Raw genomic sequence first — 21131 nt, forward strand, 5'->3', positions numbered from 1 at the left:
TAATGGGACAAATTGACATCATCTCCTTTCTGCTGTGATGCACTGTGAAGTATACAGTATCATTTCTGGGGCAGTCCTGCCCAAAATGCAAAATCTGAAATTAATCATGAGATAACATTATAGAAACCCAATTGAGAGCTATTCTACAAATTAAATGGTTTGGGTTTTTCAAAAATGTCTAGATCATGAAAGATACTCTTCCAAGCTAGAGACTAAAGACACATGACAACCAAATGTTGCATTTGATCTTGGGTGTAGAAAAAGATTTTTCTTTTTTGTAAAAGATAGTAATGGAACAAATGGTGAGATGTGAATGAGGTCAACAGACTAGACAACAGCATTGTATTAGTATTAAATTAATTTCCTGATCTTGACAGTACACTGTGGTTATGATGAATAAGACAATGCACTTGTATTTAGGAAATACATCCTAAGGTGCTTACGGGTAAAGAGACATCATCACAACCTACTCTTAAATGGTTTAAAAAATATAGACAGTTGGGGGTGGGAGAGGGAGGAAACGATAATGCAAATGTGGTAAAATGTTAACATTTGGGGATTTGGGTTACAGAATAGACGTGACTCCTTTGTACTATTTTTGCAATTTTTCTGTAAGTGATACTTTCTCAAAATAAATTACAAAAAAAAAAAAAAAAGGAACCAGAGCTGTTGGATTAGTCACCAGTGAATCAGTGGATATTTTAATTAATTTACATAGTATTTGTATATGTAGTGCTTGCTGACTTTAGAGGCCATTATTCCTTTTCTGTATTGTGTGTTAACAATATTTTTTAAAACTATGTCATAATAAAGAGAAAGAACACTGGCTTAGTCATCAGAGGATGGGCTATTCTCTTAAGTCTGCAACTAATTGTTTAGTGAGACCTTGAGAAAATCACTGTTTCTGGGTCCCGGGTTCTGCACCTGCAAATGTTTGCAGGGAGCTGGATGAACTCACATGGATAACTGGATTCTAGCAGTTGTGTGATGATGGGTTCTGGACTCACTACCATGGTCGGAACTCAGGGAAATGTTGTCTCACGGTTAGCCACTTGAAAAAGGCCCAAACCTTCTCACACAAGTAAACTGAAAAGATCCTCGGACCCTCCACTCTGGCCCTCCACTAGCGCATGCAACTTGTTAGCGGCACATCCTCTGAGTTGTATGACCAGTACTCTTTTTTCCAGCCGTTCATCATTTTCCAGAGACTTGACTTGTGTTGTTAGTCACCCTTTCTTTTAGTCATTTAAAAAAGGAATGTGACTTTTCTTCGCTTTAAAATTTTCCAGTTCTTTCATATCTAGACTTTACTTTTGGAAAGTAATTTGCCATTATGGCAGAGATGAATAGGTAGGTGGACTGTTTTCCTCTAGGATCACGAAAGAGTTCAGTTGATAAGCAATTGAATGTAGATGATCAGAAATGAATGGAAAGGGAATGGAAGTAAAATTTCAGAATGAAAATTAAGATTTTTAAGTTTGTGCATTGAAAATCTTGTGAGGTTAGAAATGTAACCAGGAAGTTACTCTTGCTCTTCTAAGCCTTTCAGTATGATTCCCCAAGAAAGACAAAAATGTAAGGATACCCAAAGCAGACACTCTGGTCTTCTACTGGTGAGGATGTAAATTAGTTTTGGTTTTTTTTTAGAGGTTATTTAACAATATTTATTAAAAATAAAAGAGATTATGCATGCTAACTTGAGTTCCACTTCTAGGAATTTATCCTGTAGAAATGTTCATTGCAGCATTGTTTATAAAGGTGAAAACTTGAACAGTGTTCATTGTTAGGACACTGCATTAATAAATTATGACATATCTTACAATAGATTCTTATACAGCTGTCAAGAAATAATATAAGATTTTTTATGTTAATATAAAATGGATTTCCTGTTGCTGTTTTTAAAAATTGTGACAAAATATATAAGACGTATTATTTGATATTTTAACCATTTTTGAGAGTACACTTAAGGGGCATTAAATACATTCAGTGTTGTATAACCATCAGCACTTTCTACATCTAAAATTTTTTCATCATCCCCAGCAAAACCTCTGTATCCATTAAATAACTTTACCTTGGGGCACCTGGGTGGCTTGGTCGGTTGAGCGTCCGACTTCAGCTCAGGTCATGATCTCACGGTCTGTGAGTTTGAGCCCCGCGTCGGGCTCTGTGCTGACAGCTCATAGCCTGGAGACTGTTTTGGATCTGTGTCTCCCTCTCTCTCTGCCCCTCCCCTGTTCATGCTCTGTCTCTCTCTGTCTCAAAAATAAATAAACGTTAAAAAAAAAAAAAAAAAACTTTACCTTCACCTTTCCCCCCACCCCCAGGAGATTTTACATATTGACATGGAATATGGCCCAAGTGCATAATTAAATGATAAGGGAAGACTGTAAAATAGTATAAATACTGTGATTCTACTAGTAAATTGTGTAGGGAATTATAGTATGTTACTGTAAGTGTGGAAAAAATCTGGGAGTCTACATGTATTAAACTGGTAAAGGGGGATATTTGGGGAGATTTTAACTTTTCCATTGTATTTTGGTAATTTTTTTGTTTTAAAGGGATGTGTAACTTTTCTAAGCAAAAAACAAGAGCTGTACTTTAAGTATTGTAAAACTTGGTGATTTGGATAACTCTGATTTTGTCTAATGAATAACAGACTTTGCTGTGTGGTTGGTGAATTTGAGTTTATATAGAACCTAAACACTTTATTAAAATAATGATGTTTGTTTTCACAGCTAGAGTTGGGAAGACATCACTGATTATGTCCCTGGTCAGTGAAGAATTCCCAGAAGAGGTAAACATTTTTATCTTTTCTATATTTAAAATTTTTTAAATTTATCAAAATTGAGTTAAAATGAAATAAATTCTGCTCTTTTTTTGGATGTGTTTCCTTTCTGACAGTTATGACTTTAAAAAGGCTCATATTAGTTATACAAGACATCCCTGAAATATAGTGCAGGAGAAAGAATCAAACTAGATCTGAGCCCACCTAAGTCCTTTGTTCTTCCTTCATTTTCTATTTCTTTTTTTTTTTATTTTTATTTTTGAAGTTTATTCATTTTTGAGAGAGTGCGAGCAGGGGAGGGGCAGAGAGAGAGGGAGACACAGACTCTGAAGCAGGCTCCAGGCTCTGAGCTGTCAGCACAGAGCCCGACACGAGGCTCAAACTCACAAACTGTGAGATAAAGACCTGAGCCCAAGTCGGATGCTTAATTGAGCCACCCATGCACCCCATTTCTTTTTTCCTTCCTTCCTTCTTTCCTTCCTTCCTTCCTTCCTTCCTTCCTTTTTTTAGTTTATTTTGAGAGAGAGAGGGACAGAGAGAGAGTAAGCATGTTCGTGCACACACAAACAGGGGAGGGGCAGAAAGAGAGGGAGAGAGAATCCCAAGCAGGCTTCGTACCATCAGCACAGAGCCCAGCATGGGGCTTGAACTCACGAACCGTGAGATCATGACCTGAGCCAAAAATCAAGAGTTGGATGCTTAACTGACTGAGCCATCAGGTGCTCCTGCTTTTCCTACTCTGATCTTGGCTAGGACGTTTCTCATCTCTGTGCCTTAGTTGTCTCATCTGTAAAATGGGAACTGGAAGGGATTATTAGAGATCATCTAAGCTGTTAATCCTTTCTTAAATATAAAACAGGTGAGTATTCCTTTAGTTTGAAGTAAGGGTAAAAGGTCTGCTGGTTTCCTGCCTGCCTTCCATCTGACACTCCAGTCTTTGAGGCATTAGAACCACTAGGATTCTGACACATGTATTTGAGAATCTTTAATATTATCCATTGCATCATTTTACAGGTGAAGAAACTAATTCATTCCACCTTTACCTAAACTCAAAGGATTGTTGTGTCTCAAATGAGAATTGCTTAATAATCGTAGAGTGCCACCAAAAGTAAGGTGGTTTTATTATTACTTGCAATATATTTATTTATATTCTGGAAGTTCCAGGATGAGGGACTGCTGGCTAAGGCCTTATGTAAAGTTAGAATTTTGTTTTGGGAAATGCTATTGATGCAAATGGGGTGAACGTTATTTCTCCTTTATTCTGTGTCTTCACATAGTCGGTACTATTAGCTCCACAATTTGCATTTTTCCCTTTTTTTTTTTTTTTTACTCTTGTTTAGTTAGAAATGCATAAATTCACTGTTCAGATAGGAGTTTGATACATTATGTGGTAGTGTTCTCAGCAGCTACAAATACCACATGACCATTCATTGTTACTTTTGCTTTTTTCTGTTCTTAAGTAAGATAGCTAAATAAGTACTTAATTTGTGAAATGAAACATATTGTCATATGATTACTCAGAGTATAATACCTAAATGTTTTCTCTCATTGTTTAACTTAGTTTAGACTTGTCATTTTAGCACTGTCCTCTTGGGTGTGGATAAAGCATTTTTAATGTATTAAAAAATCATAGTCTTTCTAAAAAATGGATTCATTAAGCAAGGCCTGTGTAGCCAGTTATCTTCTAGAAGAAATGAATTTTGATCATTTATTATTTTATTTGAGAATTGCTTTGGATTAACATAGTTCCTCATTTGTATAGCATCTTAAACTTTCAACAAAATAGAATGAAAACAGCATTTTAAAAATCAAATGTTTGAAACACCAAATTAATTTATTGTTTTAGGCTGCATCAGATCTGAAGTATCCTTAATATGCATTATGCCCACACAGGTGGCATGTACATGCTTTTTTTTTTTTTTTTAATTTTTTTTTTTTAACGTTTATTTATTTTGGACAGAGAGAGAGAGCATGAACAGGGGAGGGTCAGAGAGAGAGGGAGACACAGAATCTGAAACAGGCTCCAGGCTCTGAGCTGTCAGCACAGAGCCTGACGCGGGGCTTGAACTCATGGACCGCGAGATCATGACCTGAGCCGAAGTCGGACGCTGAACCGACTGAGCCACCCAGGCGCCCCTGTACATGCTTTTTTAAAAGAAATATTTTATCACGTAGCTTTTAATATATACTTGAATCCCGGGGCATATGGGTGGCTCAGTTGGTTAAGCATCCAACTTCTGTTCAGGTCATGATCTAATGGCTCGTAAGTTCAAGTCCCGCATTGGGTTTGTGCTGACAGCTTGGAGCCTGGAGCCTACTTCTGATTCTGTGTCTCCAGTCTTTCTCTCTGCCCCTCCCCTACTTGAACTCTGTGTGTGTGTCTGTCTCTCAAAAGAATTAAAAAAAAAAAAAAATACGTGTATATACTTGACTCTGGTAAAGCACAAAAAATAAGCATTTAAAAGTGTAATAAATCTTGAAAGGGCAGGTATGGGTGAAAGGGGCTAATACAGATGAATTTACATGCTCTGTTAACAAGTTTGGTTGATAATATCCAAAGGGTTTTTTCCTTTATTTGTTTGCTAATGAAGGTTCCTCCACGGGCAGAAGAAATTACCATTCCAGCTGATGTTACCCCTGAGAGAGTTCCAACACACATCGTAGATTACTCAGGTAATATCCTCTTGTGGCTGGCGCTGTAGGGTTAATTTAATAGTCCTCCAAAAAAGTGTTCAAAGATAGGTGTTCCTTTTTCTCTAGCAGCAAATAATCATTTATGACTCTTGTCTCATTTGTATCTCCCCCCACCTCACACTCCACATAAAGCCTCCATCTTGCAGTTGTCTGTCCCAAATTTACTAAGTTGGGTTCCATAATAGTGAAAAGGAAGGAGAGAGATGGCAAATGACAAGTAGTAGTTAAATCATTACCCTCCTTGAATTGGCCTGTTTGCAGAGGTAAGTTCTAGATTAGTTTTGTTATCAGGCATGTAGAAAGAGTTCTGCATTTGAGAATTTGTTGAGTTCTAAATTCGTTCTTTAACTTATCAGCCTTTATTCCCTTCCCCAAATAATAGATAAAACAGTTGTCAGCTTGTTTACATTATATGATAATAGAAGCACATTTGTATCACTTAATAATTTAAAAATTTTCTACCCACTGGTACTTACTTTTTTTTGTTTCTTTTTTTTTTTTCTTAATGTTTGTTTATTTATTTTGAGAGTGAGAGAGAACACAAGCTGGGGAGAGGCAGAGAGAGACAGGGACAGAGGATCTCCAAAGCAGGCTCCAAGCTGTCAGCCCAGAGCCTGATATGGGGCTCAAACTCATGAACCCTGAGATCATGACCTGAGCTGAAGTCAGACACTTAAGTGAGCCACCCAGGCATCCTTAGTACTTACCTTTTTTTTTTTTTTAATGTTTATTTTTGAGAGAGAGAGAGAGAGCAGAGCATGAATTGGGGAGGGGGAGAGAGGGAAACATAGAATCTGAAGCAGCTCCAGGCTCTGAGTGATCAGCACAGAGCCCAACATGAGGCTTGAACTCATGAACTGTGAGATCACGACCTGAGCCGAAGTCAGACGCTTAACCGACTGAGCTACCCAGGTGCCTACTTACTATTTACTCTAGTACTTACTCTATTTACTCTACTACTTACTCTAGTACTTACTATTTAATCACTAAATTATTTTGCTTGCTTTAGGACTTCTTTTAAAAAAAAAAAAAAAAGGAGCAGTGCCCAGCTGACTCAGTCATTGGAGCGTGTGACTCTCTTGATCTCGAGGTTGTGAGTTCAAGCCCTATGTTGGGTGTAGAGATTACTTAAAAACTTTAAAAAAACCCATAAATAAAAAAGGGAGTCCCTTGTAATAGATGTCCCACTCTGATGGGGAATATTCATAATGTGGGAAGCTATGTGGGGTCAGGAGGTATATAGGTAATCTCTGTACCTTCCACTCAATTTTGCTACGCATTTAAAACTGCTCTAAAAATTAAAATCTGTTTGTAAGGATGGTATAACTGCACTGTGGGGTTATATGCACATCTACCATTAGACCTGTTCCAGCCAGAGATAATATGCTAGAAAGGGAATTCTGGACTCTTTATTTATTATCATGCTCCAGTTTTGCTTCTGGGGCCTGCTCCCTAGCTTGTATTGCCCAGATTCTCACCTGGCCTTCTGACCCTGTGTGTATGGACTCTTTGTCTGGGCTTCTGACTCCTCCACCTAGTCTTCTAGCTTGGGTTTCTGATCTCTTTGGCCTGACCCTTCTCAACTCTGGATCAGATGCTGGCCTAGATTTATCACACAATGCCTTCTGCTCTCGAGTGCCTGAGTTATCCTCTGCTAGACTTGTCTTTCAGTGCCAGCCAGCTTCCTTATCATAGCCCAGCTCTTTCCTTTCCCTGACTTGCCCTTGTCTTTGCCACCTCATCTGGCACTACACTGCGTAGATGACACGAGGGATGAAGGATATTGGGCGGGTGCCGTGTAGATGTTAGCTTCGTCATTCGTTTTTATGAAAATGTTTAAAATAATGGACACTTTTTGACTTTGTCATTTGTAGAAGCAGAACAGAGTGATGAACAGCTTCATCAAGAGATATCACAGGTGAGTTAAAAAAAATAGTTGCAGGTTTTTATGTGGGAAAACATCGATGATTCTGTCTTGTCTTTTTCATTCTCTCACTTAGGCTCTTTCAGTTCTTTGTTGTTACTGCTTTGAGTATGTTTTTTTGCTATAAGTCCTTAGGAATTTTTCTTCTTAGAAGCATGCTAACTTTGGGGTTTTTTTAGGTTTCAAAATTTATTCTTCCTTTAGCCCAAATATATTAGCTAGTTGGTAATTAAATGTTACCATTTACATTTGTATTATTTTAAAATGCCGTTAATTTCTTAATTTCTCTTATAGGCTAATGTCATCTGCATAGTTTATGCTGTTAACAACAAGCATTCTATTGATAAGGTATGAATGTGTGAGTTTTTTCACTATATTTAGTTAAATTTCAGTGAGGGCACTTTTAAAATTGATCCTCAAAAAAGGACTTCTGTTGTGAGTGGCACACGTAGGGCAGCTCCATTGCTCTTTGTACAGAATAGACATCAAGAGATTTCAGAAGCAAAATTTTTTGGTACCCAGGCAGCGGGTGATCATTGGTCCCGGTGCCCCAATAAAAAATAAAACTGATCCTCAGCTTAGAGATTTAGGGGTCCAAGGACAGAGTATTTTTCAGAGAAGAGCCACATCATGGTTTAGCTCTTGTTAATTTTTTTTTAGGTAACAAGTCGATGGATTCCTCTCATAAATGAAAGAACGGACAAAGACAGCAGGTATTTTTTTTTCCTCTGCAACTTGCTATATTGAAAAATTTCAAACTTGAGAGAAACGTTGCAAGAAATAGTACAGAGAACAGCTGTAAACCTTCCACTTTAAAAAAAAAATTTTTTTTTAATGTTTTTATTTATTTTGAGACAGAGACAGACAGCATGAGTAGGGGGAGGGGCAGAAAGAGAGGGAGGCACAGAATCCAAAGCAGGCTCCAGGCTCTGAGCTGTCAGCACAGAGCTGGATGCAGGGCTCGAACTCACAGACCGTGAGATCATGGCCTGAGCCAAAGTCGGACACTTAACCGACTGAGCCACCCAGGCGCCCTAGAGGTCTTTATTTAGGAATTCATACAGGGAGATTTCTTTGAAATTCTTTGGAAGATATAGGCGTGATGGGAAAAAGTAAGAGAGCACACCTTCTGTATTTTTCTGAGCAGAATGATAGTTTTGGGTATAGATGTTTTCAGTTTTAAGTGAAAATGGAAATCAAAAATTTTTCTTTCAGTATTAGTCAATTGAACATGTTATTTATGAAGCATTTGAGTATTTTTAAACATTAGGAAAATCAGATTTCTCTTTTGGTTGGACATTTTTGTGCCTTGAAACTATAAAGATGTGGTTCTAAACAGATGAACATGGTCATTGACCTTGCCTCATATATTTACAGAGGCAGACTTTGTGACTGCGATGGCATTGTGTATATGCTATGTCTTGCAGCTCTGATGGCTCCTCTTTGTTATAGCTGTAAACTCTGTTGTTTTTTTAATGCTTATTTATTTTGAGAGAGAAAAAACACACGCGAGTGTGAGCAGGGGAGAGGCAGAGAGAGAGGAGAGAGATAACGCCAAGCAGGCTCCGAGCTTTCAGCACAGAGCCAACTTGATGCTCGATCCCATGACCGTGAGATCGTGACCTGAGCGAAATCAAGAGTCGGACACTCAACTGACTGAGCCACCCAGGTGCCCCCGTAGGGGTAAACTTTGTAGTGACTTCTTAACGAGGTGAAAAAGGGAAAATGGCCCTGTGGAGCTAGTGTCCAGTGTGGTAGACTCTTGTCACTTGTGGCTGGTGGTTACAGTAATAGTACAGGTAAATAACATTGCCGTCAACACAGAAGGGTGTGTCAGAGAGGGCTGCCTTGGAGGAGCCCACGGCCTTATGCTCCTGACACTTGCTTTTCTTGCTGAACACTTGAGCTGTTTCCAGAGGCAACTCTTCAGAGGAGGCATTTTTTCTGGGATCTGTCAAGCACTGTATTGGACCACTGAATTAAAAAAAATTAGTTTTACTAGAACAGCTTCCTGAAATTCTGTGACTAGTTTTGTAGCCCTGCTGGGAAAGGAGCTTTTTTAACATTTGAAGATTGAATTGGGCTTTCTCAGGTGTGGCTGTTTTTTCCCCCTCCCTGAATCATATGAGCATACTTATTTTTCTTGTGGTTGACTTGTCCCAAGGTGATCTGTTTCTTCATTTTTGGACCTTACACTTTCCCGGTAACTTCTTTCCTGAGCCTCATACCTTAAGTTTTTGTTTGTTGCACATGTATTTTTCCTTAGGATTTCCTTGGGCTGTTGTCACAGTGGTTCTTAATCACTTAATCACTGTCACCTGAGGTACTTTCAAAGACTACATGTGCCTTTGCCCCACCCCTAGAGTTTTAGACTCTGTAGGTTTGGAGTAGGGCTTGGACATGTGTATTTTTTTTTTTCAACGTTTATTTATTTTTTGGGACAGAGAGACACAGAGCATGAACGGGGGAGGGGCAGAGAGAGAGGGAGACACAGAATCAGAAACAGGCTCCAGGCTCTGAGCCATCAGCCCAGAGCCTGACGCGGGACTGGAACTCACGGACCGCGAGATCGTGACCTGGCTGAAGTCGGACGCTTAACCGACTGCGCTACCCAGGCGCCCCATGGACATGTGTATTTTTTTTAAGCTCCATAAACTATTCTGAGCTCCCCTTCAGTTGCAAACCACTACCTTTGGAAACCTCCTGGCTGTTAGGAATCTATATTTGGGTTATATAATGGGCCAGTCCCCTTTTGCATAACCATACTAGGGGGGTAAATAAATGCTTGCAAGAATTCCTCTTGCTATTTGGAGTTCCAGCAAGATGATTTGCTTTCTTTCCAAGCTCTCTTGCAGGACGTACAAGTAACAGTTCCCTGCTAGACTCTCTTTGATAGTCCCCATTTAGATTTCTGATAGGCCTGTCAAATTTAACTTGTCTAAAACAAAATCCTTAATTCCCTGACCACTCCCTACCTCACCCCCAAATGAATCTTTTCCGTCTCAGGAGATCTACTCATTTTGTCCAGCCAAAAGCCTATGTATTTTTCCTGATTTCCTGCCTTGCCTTCCACCTCCATATCTAATCTACCAGTTGCTCCTATCAGTTCTGCTTCTAAAACATATCTCAAATCTGAATACTTTCTCTCCATCTTCACTGCTCTAATGCAAGCTTTTTAAAATCCAACCACATTTTAAAGACTTTTTATTATTGGAAAAAGCCAAACACACAAAAGTAGAATCGTCTAAAGAATCCCTCTGTATCTGTCATCCCACTTCAACAGTTATCAATTCATGACCCATCTTGTTTTGTTTATTACCCCCCCGATTGGGATCATTTTGAACAAATCATACTGTAAATATTTCAGTATGTATCTCTAAAAGACAATATATGACTCATTTTAAAATGTTGATCAGATCATGTTGTTCCCCTACTCATAATAGTGGCTCTTCAGTGGCTTCTCATTTTTAAACTTATAAAAAAATGCACACTCCTCACCACAGCTTATGTGTATGTCCTTTGTTCCTCTTTCCAACCCCATGTCACACCTCTTTCCCTTCGCTTAGTACTGTCCAGCCACTCTGCCATTTTTCTTTCTGTTTTTCTGTTCTTTGGACTCACAAGGATGTTTTTTCAATTTGAGCTCTATGCATGTGCTGTGCTTTCTTCCTGAACAGTTCTTTTCTGGCTCTTCACAGGGCACATTCCATTTCATCCTTCACTCCTTGGCTCAAATACCACCTTATCAGAGAGATTTCTCCCTGATTCCTATATAATTAGCCCCCTTCAATTACTCTGTCCCATATTCCCCTGTTCATTTTCTTCATAGCACTTATGGAATTGGAAGTATATTGTTTATTTGCTTATTGTCCATTTTCTGATTTTCGCTATTAGAATGGGCAGGGACTTTGTCTATCTTATATCCTGAATGCTTAGAATGGTACTTGGCTTTTAATAAGTACTCAGCACCTGGATGGTTCAGTTGGAAGAGCTTGTGACTCTTAATCTCAGGGTTGTAAGTTGGGTGTAGAATTTACTAAAGAAAATAAATGAACCTGAAGATTTTTGAAAAAAAAGTACTGAGTAAATACTTGTTGAATATGAACATGCTCTCTAGGGGACCAGAGCTGACTACAGTAGAAGGTTCGTGTTGGGGGGATTAAGTAAAGCTTATTAGTTAAAATGAGTTTATGTACTTTAAAATGGATATTTAAGGTCTTTTGCCTTCCTTATTGTTACAACATATCCTGTTTATTTCAGGCTGCCTTTGATACTGGTTGGGAACAAATCCGATCTGGTGGAATACAGTAGTATGGAGACCATCCTTCCCATTATGAACCAGTACACAGAAATAGAAACCTGTGTGGAGGTATGCATTACCGTTTGATTTTGAAATTTACTAGTGAATTCTCGCTAAATTGAGGTTTAAAATCAGATGTGGGAAGGTAGGGGATGGAGTAAATTACCTGCTGTTTGTGAAGTCATGTAAACCAGATAAAACAGATGACTTGGAGATGGCCGCTGTGTTCTTGTAGACATTACTGTTGTGATATCAGCAAAGAAAGATGTATTTTTCAGTTTCTTCAGGCAATCTTATTATTACTTTATATTGATTAAAAATTGTCTTTAACTCCCATAACTGCTTTCAGAGTATAAAATTTTTAACTTTCTTTTCAGTGTTCAGCAAAAAACCTGAAGAATATATCAGAGCTCTTTTATTATGCACAGAAAGCTGTTCTGCATCCTACAGGGCCTCTGTACTGCCCAGAGGAGAAGGAGGTAACCCCATCACCCCCAGGCTATGTTAGTAGGGGCTGGAACGTGTAGATGGTAACTCTAGTAGTGATGATTTTTTAGTAACTCTTAAGTCTTCTTCTGAACTGCTGAAATCTAAATTTATTGTCTCTCAAACAGTTACATTTTCTAGGTACTTCAAAGGCATTCATGTTAAATACTGTGAATAACATTCCAGATCAAATAGTATTTCAGGAGATGCCATTAAAACCAAAGAATTGGCAACAATAACAGCAGAAAGTCCAAAGATTTAAGTAATGGTCTACTTGCTTTGCTTGGATAAAGTTCACAAACTTAAAAACACATACAAACGAAAGCCTTGTGTAGTAATTTGACATAAGTACAGCATGTAATACAACTCGAATACTCCTTTTTGTTTCATAGCTAAGAAACACAGTAATATCTAAAATTTAACAATATTTGCCATAGACTTTTTTCTTTGTCTTTTTAAAAAATTGTTTTTTAATTCCAGTATAATTAACATACAATGTTGTATTAGTTTTAGGTGTACAATATAGTGATTCTACAGTTCTGTATATTACTCAGGGCTCATCATAAGTGTGCTCTTAATCCTCTGTAGCTATTTGCCATAGACTTTTTTTTTCTTTTTTCTTTTTAATTTTCTTTTTAATTTTTTTAAATTTACATCCAAATTAATTAGCATATAGTGCAACAGTGATTTCATGAGTAGATTCCTTAGTGGCCTTTACCCATTTAGCCCATCCCCCCTCCCACAACCCCTCTTGTAACCCTCAGTTTGTTCTCCGTATTTATGAGTCTTTTCTGTTTTGTTCCCCTCCCTGTTTTTATATTGTTTTTGTTTCCCTTCCCTATGTTCATCTGTTTTTGTCTCTTAAAGTCCTCATATGAGTGAAGTCATAGGATTTTTGTCTTTCCTTGACTAGTTTCACTTAGCATAATACCCTCCAGTTCCATCCACATAGTTGCAAATGGCAAGATTTCATTCTTTTTGATTGCCGAGTAGTACTCCATTGTATATGTATACCACATCTTTATCCATTCATCCGTCAATGGACGTTTGGGCTCTTTCCATACTTTGGCTATTGTTGATAGTGTTTCTATAAACACAGGGTGCATGTGTCCCTTCGAAATAGCATACCTGTCCGGGGTGCCTGGGTGGTTCAGTCGGTTGAGCAACCGACTTCAGCTCAGGTCATGATCTCACAGTTGGTGAGTTCAGACCCCACGTCTGGCTCTGTGCAGACAGCTCAGAGCCTGGAGCCTGCTTCAGATTCTGTGTCTCCCTCCCTCTCTGCCTCTCCCCCACTCATGCTCTGTCTCTCTCTGTCTCAGAAATAAATAAGCCTTAAAAAAAACAAAACAAAACAGCACACCTGTATCCCTTGGATAAATGCCTAGTAGTGCAATTGCTGGCTGGTAGGGTAGTTCTATTTTTAGTTTTTTGAGGAACCTCCATACTGTTTTCCAGAGTGGCTGCACCAGCTTACATTCCCATACCATAGACTTTTAAAATTAACTTTTATTTTTTTTAATGTTTATTTATTTTTGAGACAGAGAGAGACAGAGTGCAAGTAGGGGAGGGGCAGAGGAGAGGGAGACACAGAATCTGAAACAGGCTCCAGGCTCTGAGCTGTCAGCACAGAGCCTGATGTGTGGCTTGAACCCACGGACCGCGAGATCATGACCTGAGCCAAAGTCGGACGCTGAACCGACTGAGCCACCCAGGCGACCCTAAAATTAACTTTTATTGAGATATAACTCACATACCTTAAAATTCACCCTTTAAGTGTACAGTTTGGGGTGCCTGGGTGGCTCAGTCAGTTAAACACCTGACTCTTGATTTCGGCTCAGTCATGATCTCATGGTTGATTTCTGGGATCAATCCCTGTTTTGGGCTCTGCACTGACAGTACAGAGCCTGCTCGGGATTCTCTCTCTACCCCTTACCCCTCTTGCGTGTACTCTCTCTCTTAAAAATAAATAAATAAACATTAAAAATAAAGCATACAGATTAGTGATTGCTAGTATATTCATTCACATTTATACATCTGTCACCATTATCTAATTCCAGAACATTTCACCATCCCAAGAAGGGATGTACCCATTAGCAGTTACTACCATTCCCCCTTTCCCCAACCTTTGGCAACCACTAATCTACTTTTTATCTCTATGGATTTGCCAATTCTGGACATTTTAAATGGAATCACGCAATAGGTAGTGTTTTGAGTCTGGCTTCTTTCACTTCACGTGTTTTCAACATACATCCATGTTGTAGCGTGGATCAGTATTTCATTTCTTTTTATGGACAAATAATATTTCCTTGTATGGATATTCCACATTTTGTTTATTCATTCATCTGTTGATTAGCGTTTGGGTTGTTTCCACTTTTTGATTATAGTGGATAGAGCGGTTGTTAACATTCATACAAAAGTTTGAATACTTGTTTTCATTTCTTTTGAGTGCATATTAGCAGTGGAATTGTTAGGTTACATGGTCGGTCTGTTTAGTTTATTGAGGAATCACCAAACTGAATGGCAGGTTCCAATCTCTCCACATCTTTGCCATACCAATCCTTTTTATTTTTTTTTTAGTGGTTTGTTATAGCCACCCTAGTGGTTGTTGGCATTTTGATTTGCATTTCCCTGATGGCTAATGATGTTGAACATGTGCTTATTGGCTACTTGTATATGGAGAAATGACAAAGTCTTTTGCCCATATCTTGATTGAGTTGCCTTTTTTTTTTTTTTTTTTTTTTTTGGTGCTGCCTTTTTATTGTTGACTTTCAAGAAATCAAAAGTTGTAGATTTTTTTCCAGTAAAAGTTTATAGTATAGGTGAGTGGTTGGCTGACTTTGACCTAATTTGGCCTGCCACCAATTTTTATATAGCCTGTGAGCCAAGAATATAGATATTACACATTTTTCAATGACTGAAAAAAAAATCCAAAGGAATAATATTTTGTGATACGGAAAAATTATACAACTCTCAGATCTCCTCATTCATAAATCAGATGTTGTTGCAGCCCAGCCGCGCTCATTCCTTTATGTTTGTCCGTGACTGCTTTTGTGCTGCAAAGGCAGAGTTGAGTGGTTGCAGCGGGGCCCGGGTGTGGGTACTTGTCACTCCTCATCTGCTTGGCGGACTGCTGAGCGCACTGAACAGGTGGAACTCGATGGCCTGAGTCCCATGTGTGCCACAGTACCATAGCACTTCATTTTTTTATTGCCGGTGCATACCTATCACGCCAAAACAGGAGAAGAAACAGTTGGAGTTTTAGATGTCAAAGCAGATATGTTTTCTGAGCTCAGACCACAGTTCCAGCATCGGTTTTCGAGGGACTGTGATGAAAATGTGAAGGAAGTTTCCTGTTTTGTAACCCATCTGACTGTACACTGGAGGCCCTTCCCCTAACCTTCAATTGGGACTGGCTAATCTACAGTGTAATGACATGCTAACAGGCAGATATCAAGAAAAGAATCTGATTTTATAAACGCCTTCCAAGCAGTGAATGTGGTTGATTAAAATTACATGTTTACGGATGTGTGTCAGTATTGTCTGCATGTATCCACAAAATGATTTTTCAAAGAGGAAATATGTAAAATCTCATTACAGATCAGCATTAACAGACGAACATGTTCAGTTTTCACGATAGAGAACACTAACTTTGAACCCTAATTAAGGGAAATGTTACTCCTCCAAAAAGAATTTCATTTTTTTATTAGTAGATCTATATAGCAAATTTATACTCCATTATTATTACATTTTGAATTCTGTCAATTAAACCTTTGTGGAAATTTGATTCTCCCTTATACCTACATGATCTTCTTGATTTTGCCTGTTGGCCCCCAAAGCCTAAAACATTTGTTATGTGCCTCTTCACAGAAAAAATGCTGACCCCTGGTATTAGTAATTAATCTGAGTTATCCCTTAATCCGACCCTGATTTACTCTTCCTTAATCCTGATTTCTTGTTCCATAATTGGAATGCTTCTTTCTAATTTATTCTTAGTCCAGTATTTACTTGATTTGCTTCATAATAGTCACTAGGCACACTTGTTACAAACACCAGTTCCATTTTGATTCTGCCAGGTACCACATCCTGTGATCAAGGAAATTTGGGAAACAGTCTCATCCTGTGGAGATTTACCTGAGGCCCAGGCCCAGTGGTACATTAAATCCCCTCTCCTAGTTTGTTCTCAGTGCTTTAACTGCTACTTTTTCTCTAGGCCTATTATTAGTTCTGCTAATCTGCTAATCGCCCCTGTCCCTCCCCTGGTCCCATAAAAGTAAAACACCTACCACCATCTGTTCTTTGTTTCTCAGGTGGACCTACCTGACCTAAAATCTGTAACTTTTAGAGACTAAACCTTGTTTTAGACAAGTATAAGTTTAGTGTCTAAGCTTGTACCAGAACCTTTTATTTACACAATAATAACTTTTTTTTTTTTTTTTTAAGTAATGTCTATACCCAATGCGAGGCTCAAACTCACGATCCTGAGATTAAGGGTTGCGTGCTCTATCGACTGAGCCAGCCAGGGGCCCCCAAAATAATAAACTTTTAACGCAGATTTGAGGTGGAATCATCAAAAAAAATATTCAAAATTAAAGCCTGATTATTAATTCAAAAATAATTCCAGTGATGATGGACTCTGTATGGCCCATGGAATCCTCTACTTAGCTAATAATGAAGAAGATGTGACTTGTATAATAAATAATGTTTACTGTGTGAGGGTTTCAATTACTTATATGCAAACTGAATATTTTTATTGTAAAAAATTTTTACAGCTTTATTGAATACAATTTTTAATACCTTGTAAGCATAGTCATATTTTGGCTTATATTTTAAGGTAGTTATTATTTAAATATTGTATTGAGCAAATACCTTAGACCACTTTAGTTTCTGATGGATTTCAAATTTTAATGAAAAATGCATCATTTTATTTTTCTCCAAATTACCTTTTTTTAATGTAGCTTTTTATGATGTGAGGAAAAACAAAATAAAAAGTTACTTTTCTGTTTTTTACATCTTTCTAGGTATTGCTACTTTTTTAAACATTTAGGTTATTATGTACTTTATTAATTTTGAGTATCTAATATTAGGATCACATTTATAGAAGTTATATCTTACCATTTTAAGTAAAAACTCACCCATGATTGTAGATGTTCTAGGTATGGCTCATTTAGTATGCTTACAGAGGAAGCCCTATGAATGCTTTCTAAATTTTTTACTTAACTTTTCTCAGTTCTTTATAATCTCTTTATATCTTAGGTTTTATCTTTTTCTCATATTAAATTGCTCTCCTAAAGACCCTATTTTTTTAAATGTTTATTTATACATTTGATAGAGAGAGAGACAGAGACAGCATGAGTGGGGGAGGTGCAGAGAGAGAGGGAGACACAAAATCCAAAGCAGGCTCCAGGCTCTGAGCTGTCAGCACAGAGCCCAACGCAGGGCTCGAATTCACCAACTGTGAGATTCATGAAAGCCACCCAGCTGCCCCGTAGAGACCCTATTTAAAACAAAAAAAAAGAAGCATTGTCTATATATGCTTGGGAAGAAAACTGTTTCCTTTTTTTTTTTTTTTTTTTCTTTTTCTTTTTTAAGAGAGCGAGCGTTTGGAAGCTAGGGAGAGGGGCAGAGGGAGAGAGAGAATCTTAAGCAGGCTCTGTGCTCAGCTCGGAGCCTAATGTGGGGCTCAATCCCTCAACCTTGGGATCATGACCTGAGCCAAAATCAAAGTCAGTTGCTCAACCAACTGAGCCACCCAGGCGCTCCATCTGTTTTCTATTTTTATTTTTATTTATTTTAAAAAAATTTTTGTTTAATGTGTTTATTCGCTTTTGAGAGAGAGAGAGAGAGAATGAATATGAGTGGAGGAGGGGCAGAGAAAGAGAGAGACACAGAATCCAAAGCAGGCTCCAGGGTCTGAGCTGTCAGCACAGAACTCAACACGGGGCTCGAACCCACAGACTGTGAGATCGTGACCTGAGCTGAAGTCGGATGCTCAACCAACTGAGCCACCCAAGTGCCCCGTTTCCTATTTTTAAAAGAATTTCTTTTCTGCATTTGAGTTTGATAGCATGATCAAAACTCATCATTACTGTTTGTTCTGGATAGCATGATTGCAGTTAATAAGTACACATTTCCTCACCTTGCCATCTTCATTTCTCAGATTCAGACTGTCCATAAGAGATCTCCTTCCGGGTTAACACAACGTTTAGAGATCTTCCTGAAAGTTCCATTTTCTCAAAATTGTTGACAGCGCTTATCTTACAGCAATTATACAAATTAGAAGCCGGTGGGCCTTATTTTTAAATAGTAAAGTATTTGTTCTATCCATTATAAATCCTAAAACAAAATTAAGGAAGTTGTCAAAATATGTCTCTAGCATCATTACTTATAAAAGTTTTACAGAGTCACAAAAGGCAAGATTCTATTTTAAATGTAATTCTGGTAAGAAGAAGTTAATAAAAGCCTTTATGCTTCTAACCAGTGCTGTTTTGCCACCTGTTTGTGAATAAGTACACTTAATTCCCAACTTTGATACACACACACACACACACACACACACACACACACGTGTGACCAAAACTTTAGTCCCATTCTTCTACCAGAAGATTGGTCAAAAATCAGAAATTGGTTATACCTCAGTAAAGTTGGGGGGAAAAATCAGAAGTTGGGAAGGAAAGCCCTTATAAGTGACTTCATATTCTTTCTTTTTATTTTTTATTAAAAAATTTTTTTTAATGTTTATTTTACTTTTGAGTGAGAGAGAGAGACAGAGTGCGAGCAGGAGAGGGGCAGAGGAAGAGGGAGACACAGAATCTGAAGAAGGCTCCATGCTCTGAGCTGTCAGCAAAGAACCCAATGTGGGGCTCGAACCCATGAACCAGGAGATCATGACCTGACCTGAAGTCAGACGCTTAACCGACTGAGCCACCCACGCGCCCCAAAATTCTTTTTTTTAATTAGTATTTATTTATTTATTTATTCTGAGAGAGAGAGACAGCAGGGGAGAAGCAGAGAGAGAGATGGAGAGAGAATCCCAAGTGGGCTCCATGCTGTCAGTGCAGAGTCAGATGTGAGGCTCCATCCCACGAACCGTGACATGACCCAAGCCGAAACCAAGAGTCAGATGCTTATCTGACTGAGCCACCCAGGCACGCCAGTCAATTCAAAGTCTTTATGAAACAAAGGAGGGCATAAATAAATATTTCTTTTCTCTATGACTGGAAAAATAAATCTTCTCTAAAGATGAACTTCTTTTTTGCTTATCCTTGGAGAATTTGTGGTCATGAGGGGCAGAATTTGACCACTGTGTATATTGGTCTAAGTAAATAGTGCCTCATTTACTTAAAAAGGTTTTGAGTATAAAAGTTAATGGTTTAGGGGCGCCTGGGTGACTCAGTCGGTTGAATGTCCGACTTCGGCTCAGGTCATGATCTTGTAGTCCGTGAGTTTGAGCCCCGCGTCGGGCTCTGTGCTGACCGCTCAGAGCCTGGAGCCTGTTTTGGATTCTTTATCTCCCTCTCTCTCTGCCCCTCCCCCACTCACACTCTGTCTCCCTCTGTCTCAAAAATAAATAAACATTAAAGAAAACAATTTTTTAAAAATAAAATAAAATAAAAAATAAAAGTTAATAGTTTTGCTTCAGTTCATTTTTCATGTTGTATTTGATGTTATATGGTTGATGGTGAAAACAATCAGAACTATTTTTTTTTTTAACATTTATTTATTTTTGAGACAGAGAGAGACAGAGCATGAACGGGGGAGGGGCAGAGAGAGAGGGAGACACAGAATGGGAAGCAGGCTCCAGGCTCTGAGCCGTCAGCCCAGAGCCCGACGCGGGGCTCGAACTCACGGACCGCGAGATCGTGACCTGAATTGAAGTCGGACGCTTAACCGACTGAGCCACCCAGGCGCCCCAGTCAGAACTATTCTTAACATTGCTTATGAAATTCGTATTTTGAAATCCCAACTATTTTTTATTTCATTTAATTTTTTAAATTTTATTTATTTATTTTGAGAGAGAGAGAGAACTAGAGGGGCAGGGAGAGGGGGACAGAGGATCCAAAGCTGGTTCTGTGCTGATAGCAGAGAGCCGGATATGGGGCTCAAATTCACAAACTGAGATTTTCACCTGAGCTAAGGTGAGATGCTTAACTGACTGAACCACCCAGGCGCCCCCCAGCTATTTTTTTGTTTGTTTATTTTGAGAGAGAGGGAGAAAGAGAGTCTCAAGCAGGCTCAGTGCTGTCAGCGTGGAGCTTGATGCAGGGCTTGAACCCGTGAAATGCGAGATCATGACGTAAGCCAAAATCAGGAGCCGAACACTGTGCCTCTGAAATCCCAACTATTTTAATTAACATAATTGTTTCTTTTCTCAATGACGTTTAGATGAAACCAGCCTGTATAAAAGCCCTCACCCGTATATTTAAAATATCTGATCAAGATAATGATGGCACTCTCAATGATGCTGAACTCAACTTCTTTCAGGTAGCCCTATTCTTCAGGCATTTCTCTATCTTGGGGTGGGGGGGGTTGATGAGAAAAGCTATAAAAAAACTTACTGGCTTCAGTAATGTTATGTTGATAAACGTGTCTCTTTCACGTAAAACTCTTTCACATCAAGCTATTTAAGTCTTTACCTGAGGTATAAAGCTCTCCTATGCATAGGAATTGAGGGGACTCCTTGACATTGTCATTTCATGGTATACAGTGGGTGTATTAAAGATGATGTGAAATCTGAACTCTGAATTATTTTTTTCTTTCTTGGTTTGTATAACATGGGTACACAGAAAACTGTATAAGAAACACAATGGAAAGCGTATGGAAGGTTTCTTTCCTTCTGTGTATGATAGGTTTTAAATATATAAGGCAAGGTGGAGATTGTCCTAATTTAGGATTTGTTTCTTTTGGTTACAACTGATTTAATGTTTGGTAGATTAACGTTT

At 38.5% G+C, this 21131-nt stretch overlaps 1 protein-coding gene and 1 non-coding gene across 7 annotated transcripts in view; both read left to right on the forward strand.

Annotated features, from left to right (window-relative positions):
- The window catches only part of RHOT1 (ras homolog family member T1), a 63123-nt gene that overhangs the window by 14901 nt on the left and 27091 nt on the right, over window positions 1-21131 (forward strand). For 5 of the 6 annotated variants that reach the window (XM_047080780.1, XM_047080783.1, XM_047080781.1 and 2 more), the window contains exons 2-9: window positions 2736-2794; window positions 5377-5458; window positions 7354-7397; window positions 7698-7751; window positions 8064-8116; window positions 11664-11772; window positions 12081-12182; window positions 20575-20673. In XM_047080780.1, the coding sequence (XP_046936736.1) occupies window positions 2736-2794; window positions 5377-5458; window positions 7354-7397; window positions 7698-7751; window positions 8064-8116; window positions 11664-11772; window positions 12081-12182; window positions 20575-20673 (602 nt within the window). The remainder of the gene's footprint in view (window positions 1-2735; window positions 2795-5376; window positions 5459-7353; window positions 7398-7697; window positions 7752-8063; window positions 8117-11663; window positions 11773-12080; window positions 12183-20574; window positions 20674-21131) is intronic. The other variant, XM_047080785.1, reaches the window with a different exon arrangement.
- LOC124513654 (U11 spliceosomal RNA) lies at window positions 7823-7956 on the forward strand. The gene has a single exon (XR_006962482.1). It is a non-coding gene; the product is annotated as a U11 spliceosomal RNA (small nuclear RNA).

The sequence above is a fragment of the Lynx rufus genome, unplaced genomic scaffold, assembly GCF_022079265.1.
Source record: "Lynx rufus isolate CCGP_SWC_20201006 ecotype Redwood Valley unplaced genomic scaffold, mLynRuf1.p SCAF_18, whole genome shotgun sequence".
NCBI classification, from domain to species: Eukaryota; Metazoa; Chordata; class Mammalia; order Carnivora; family Felidae; genus Lynx; species Lynx rufus.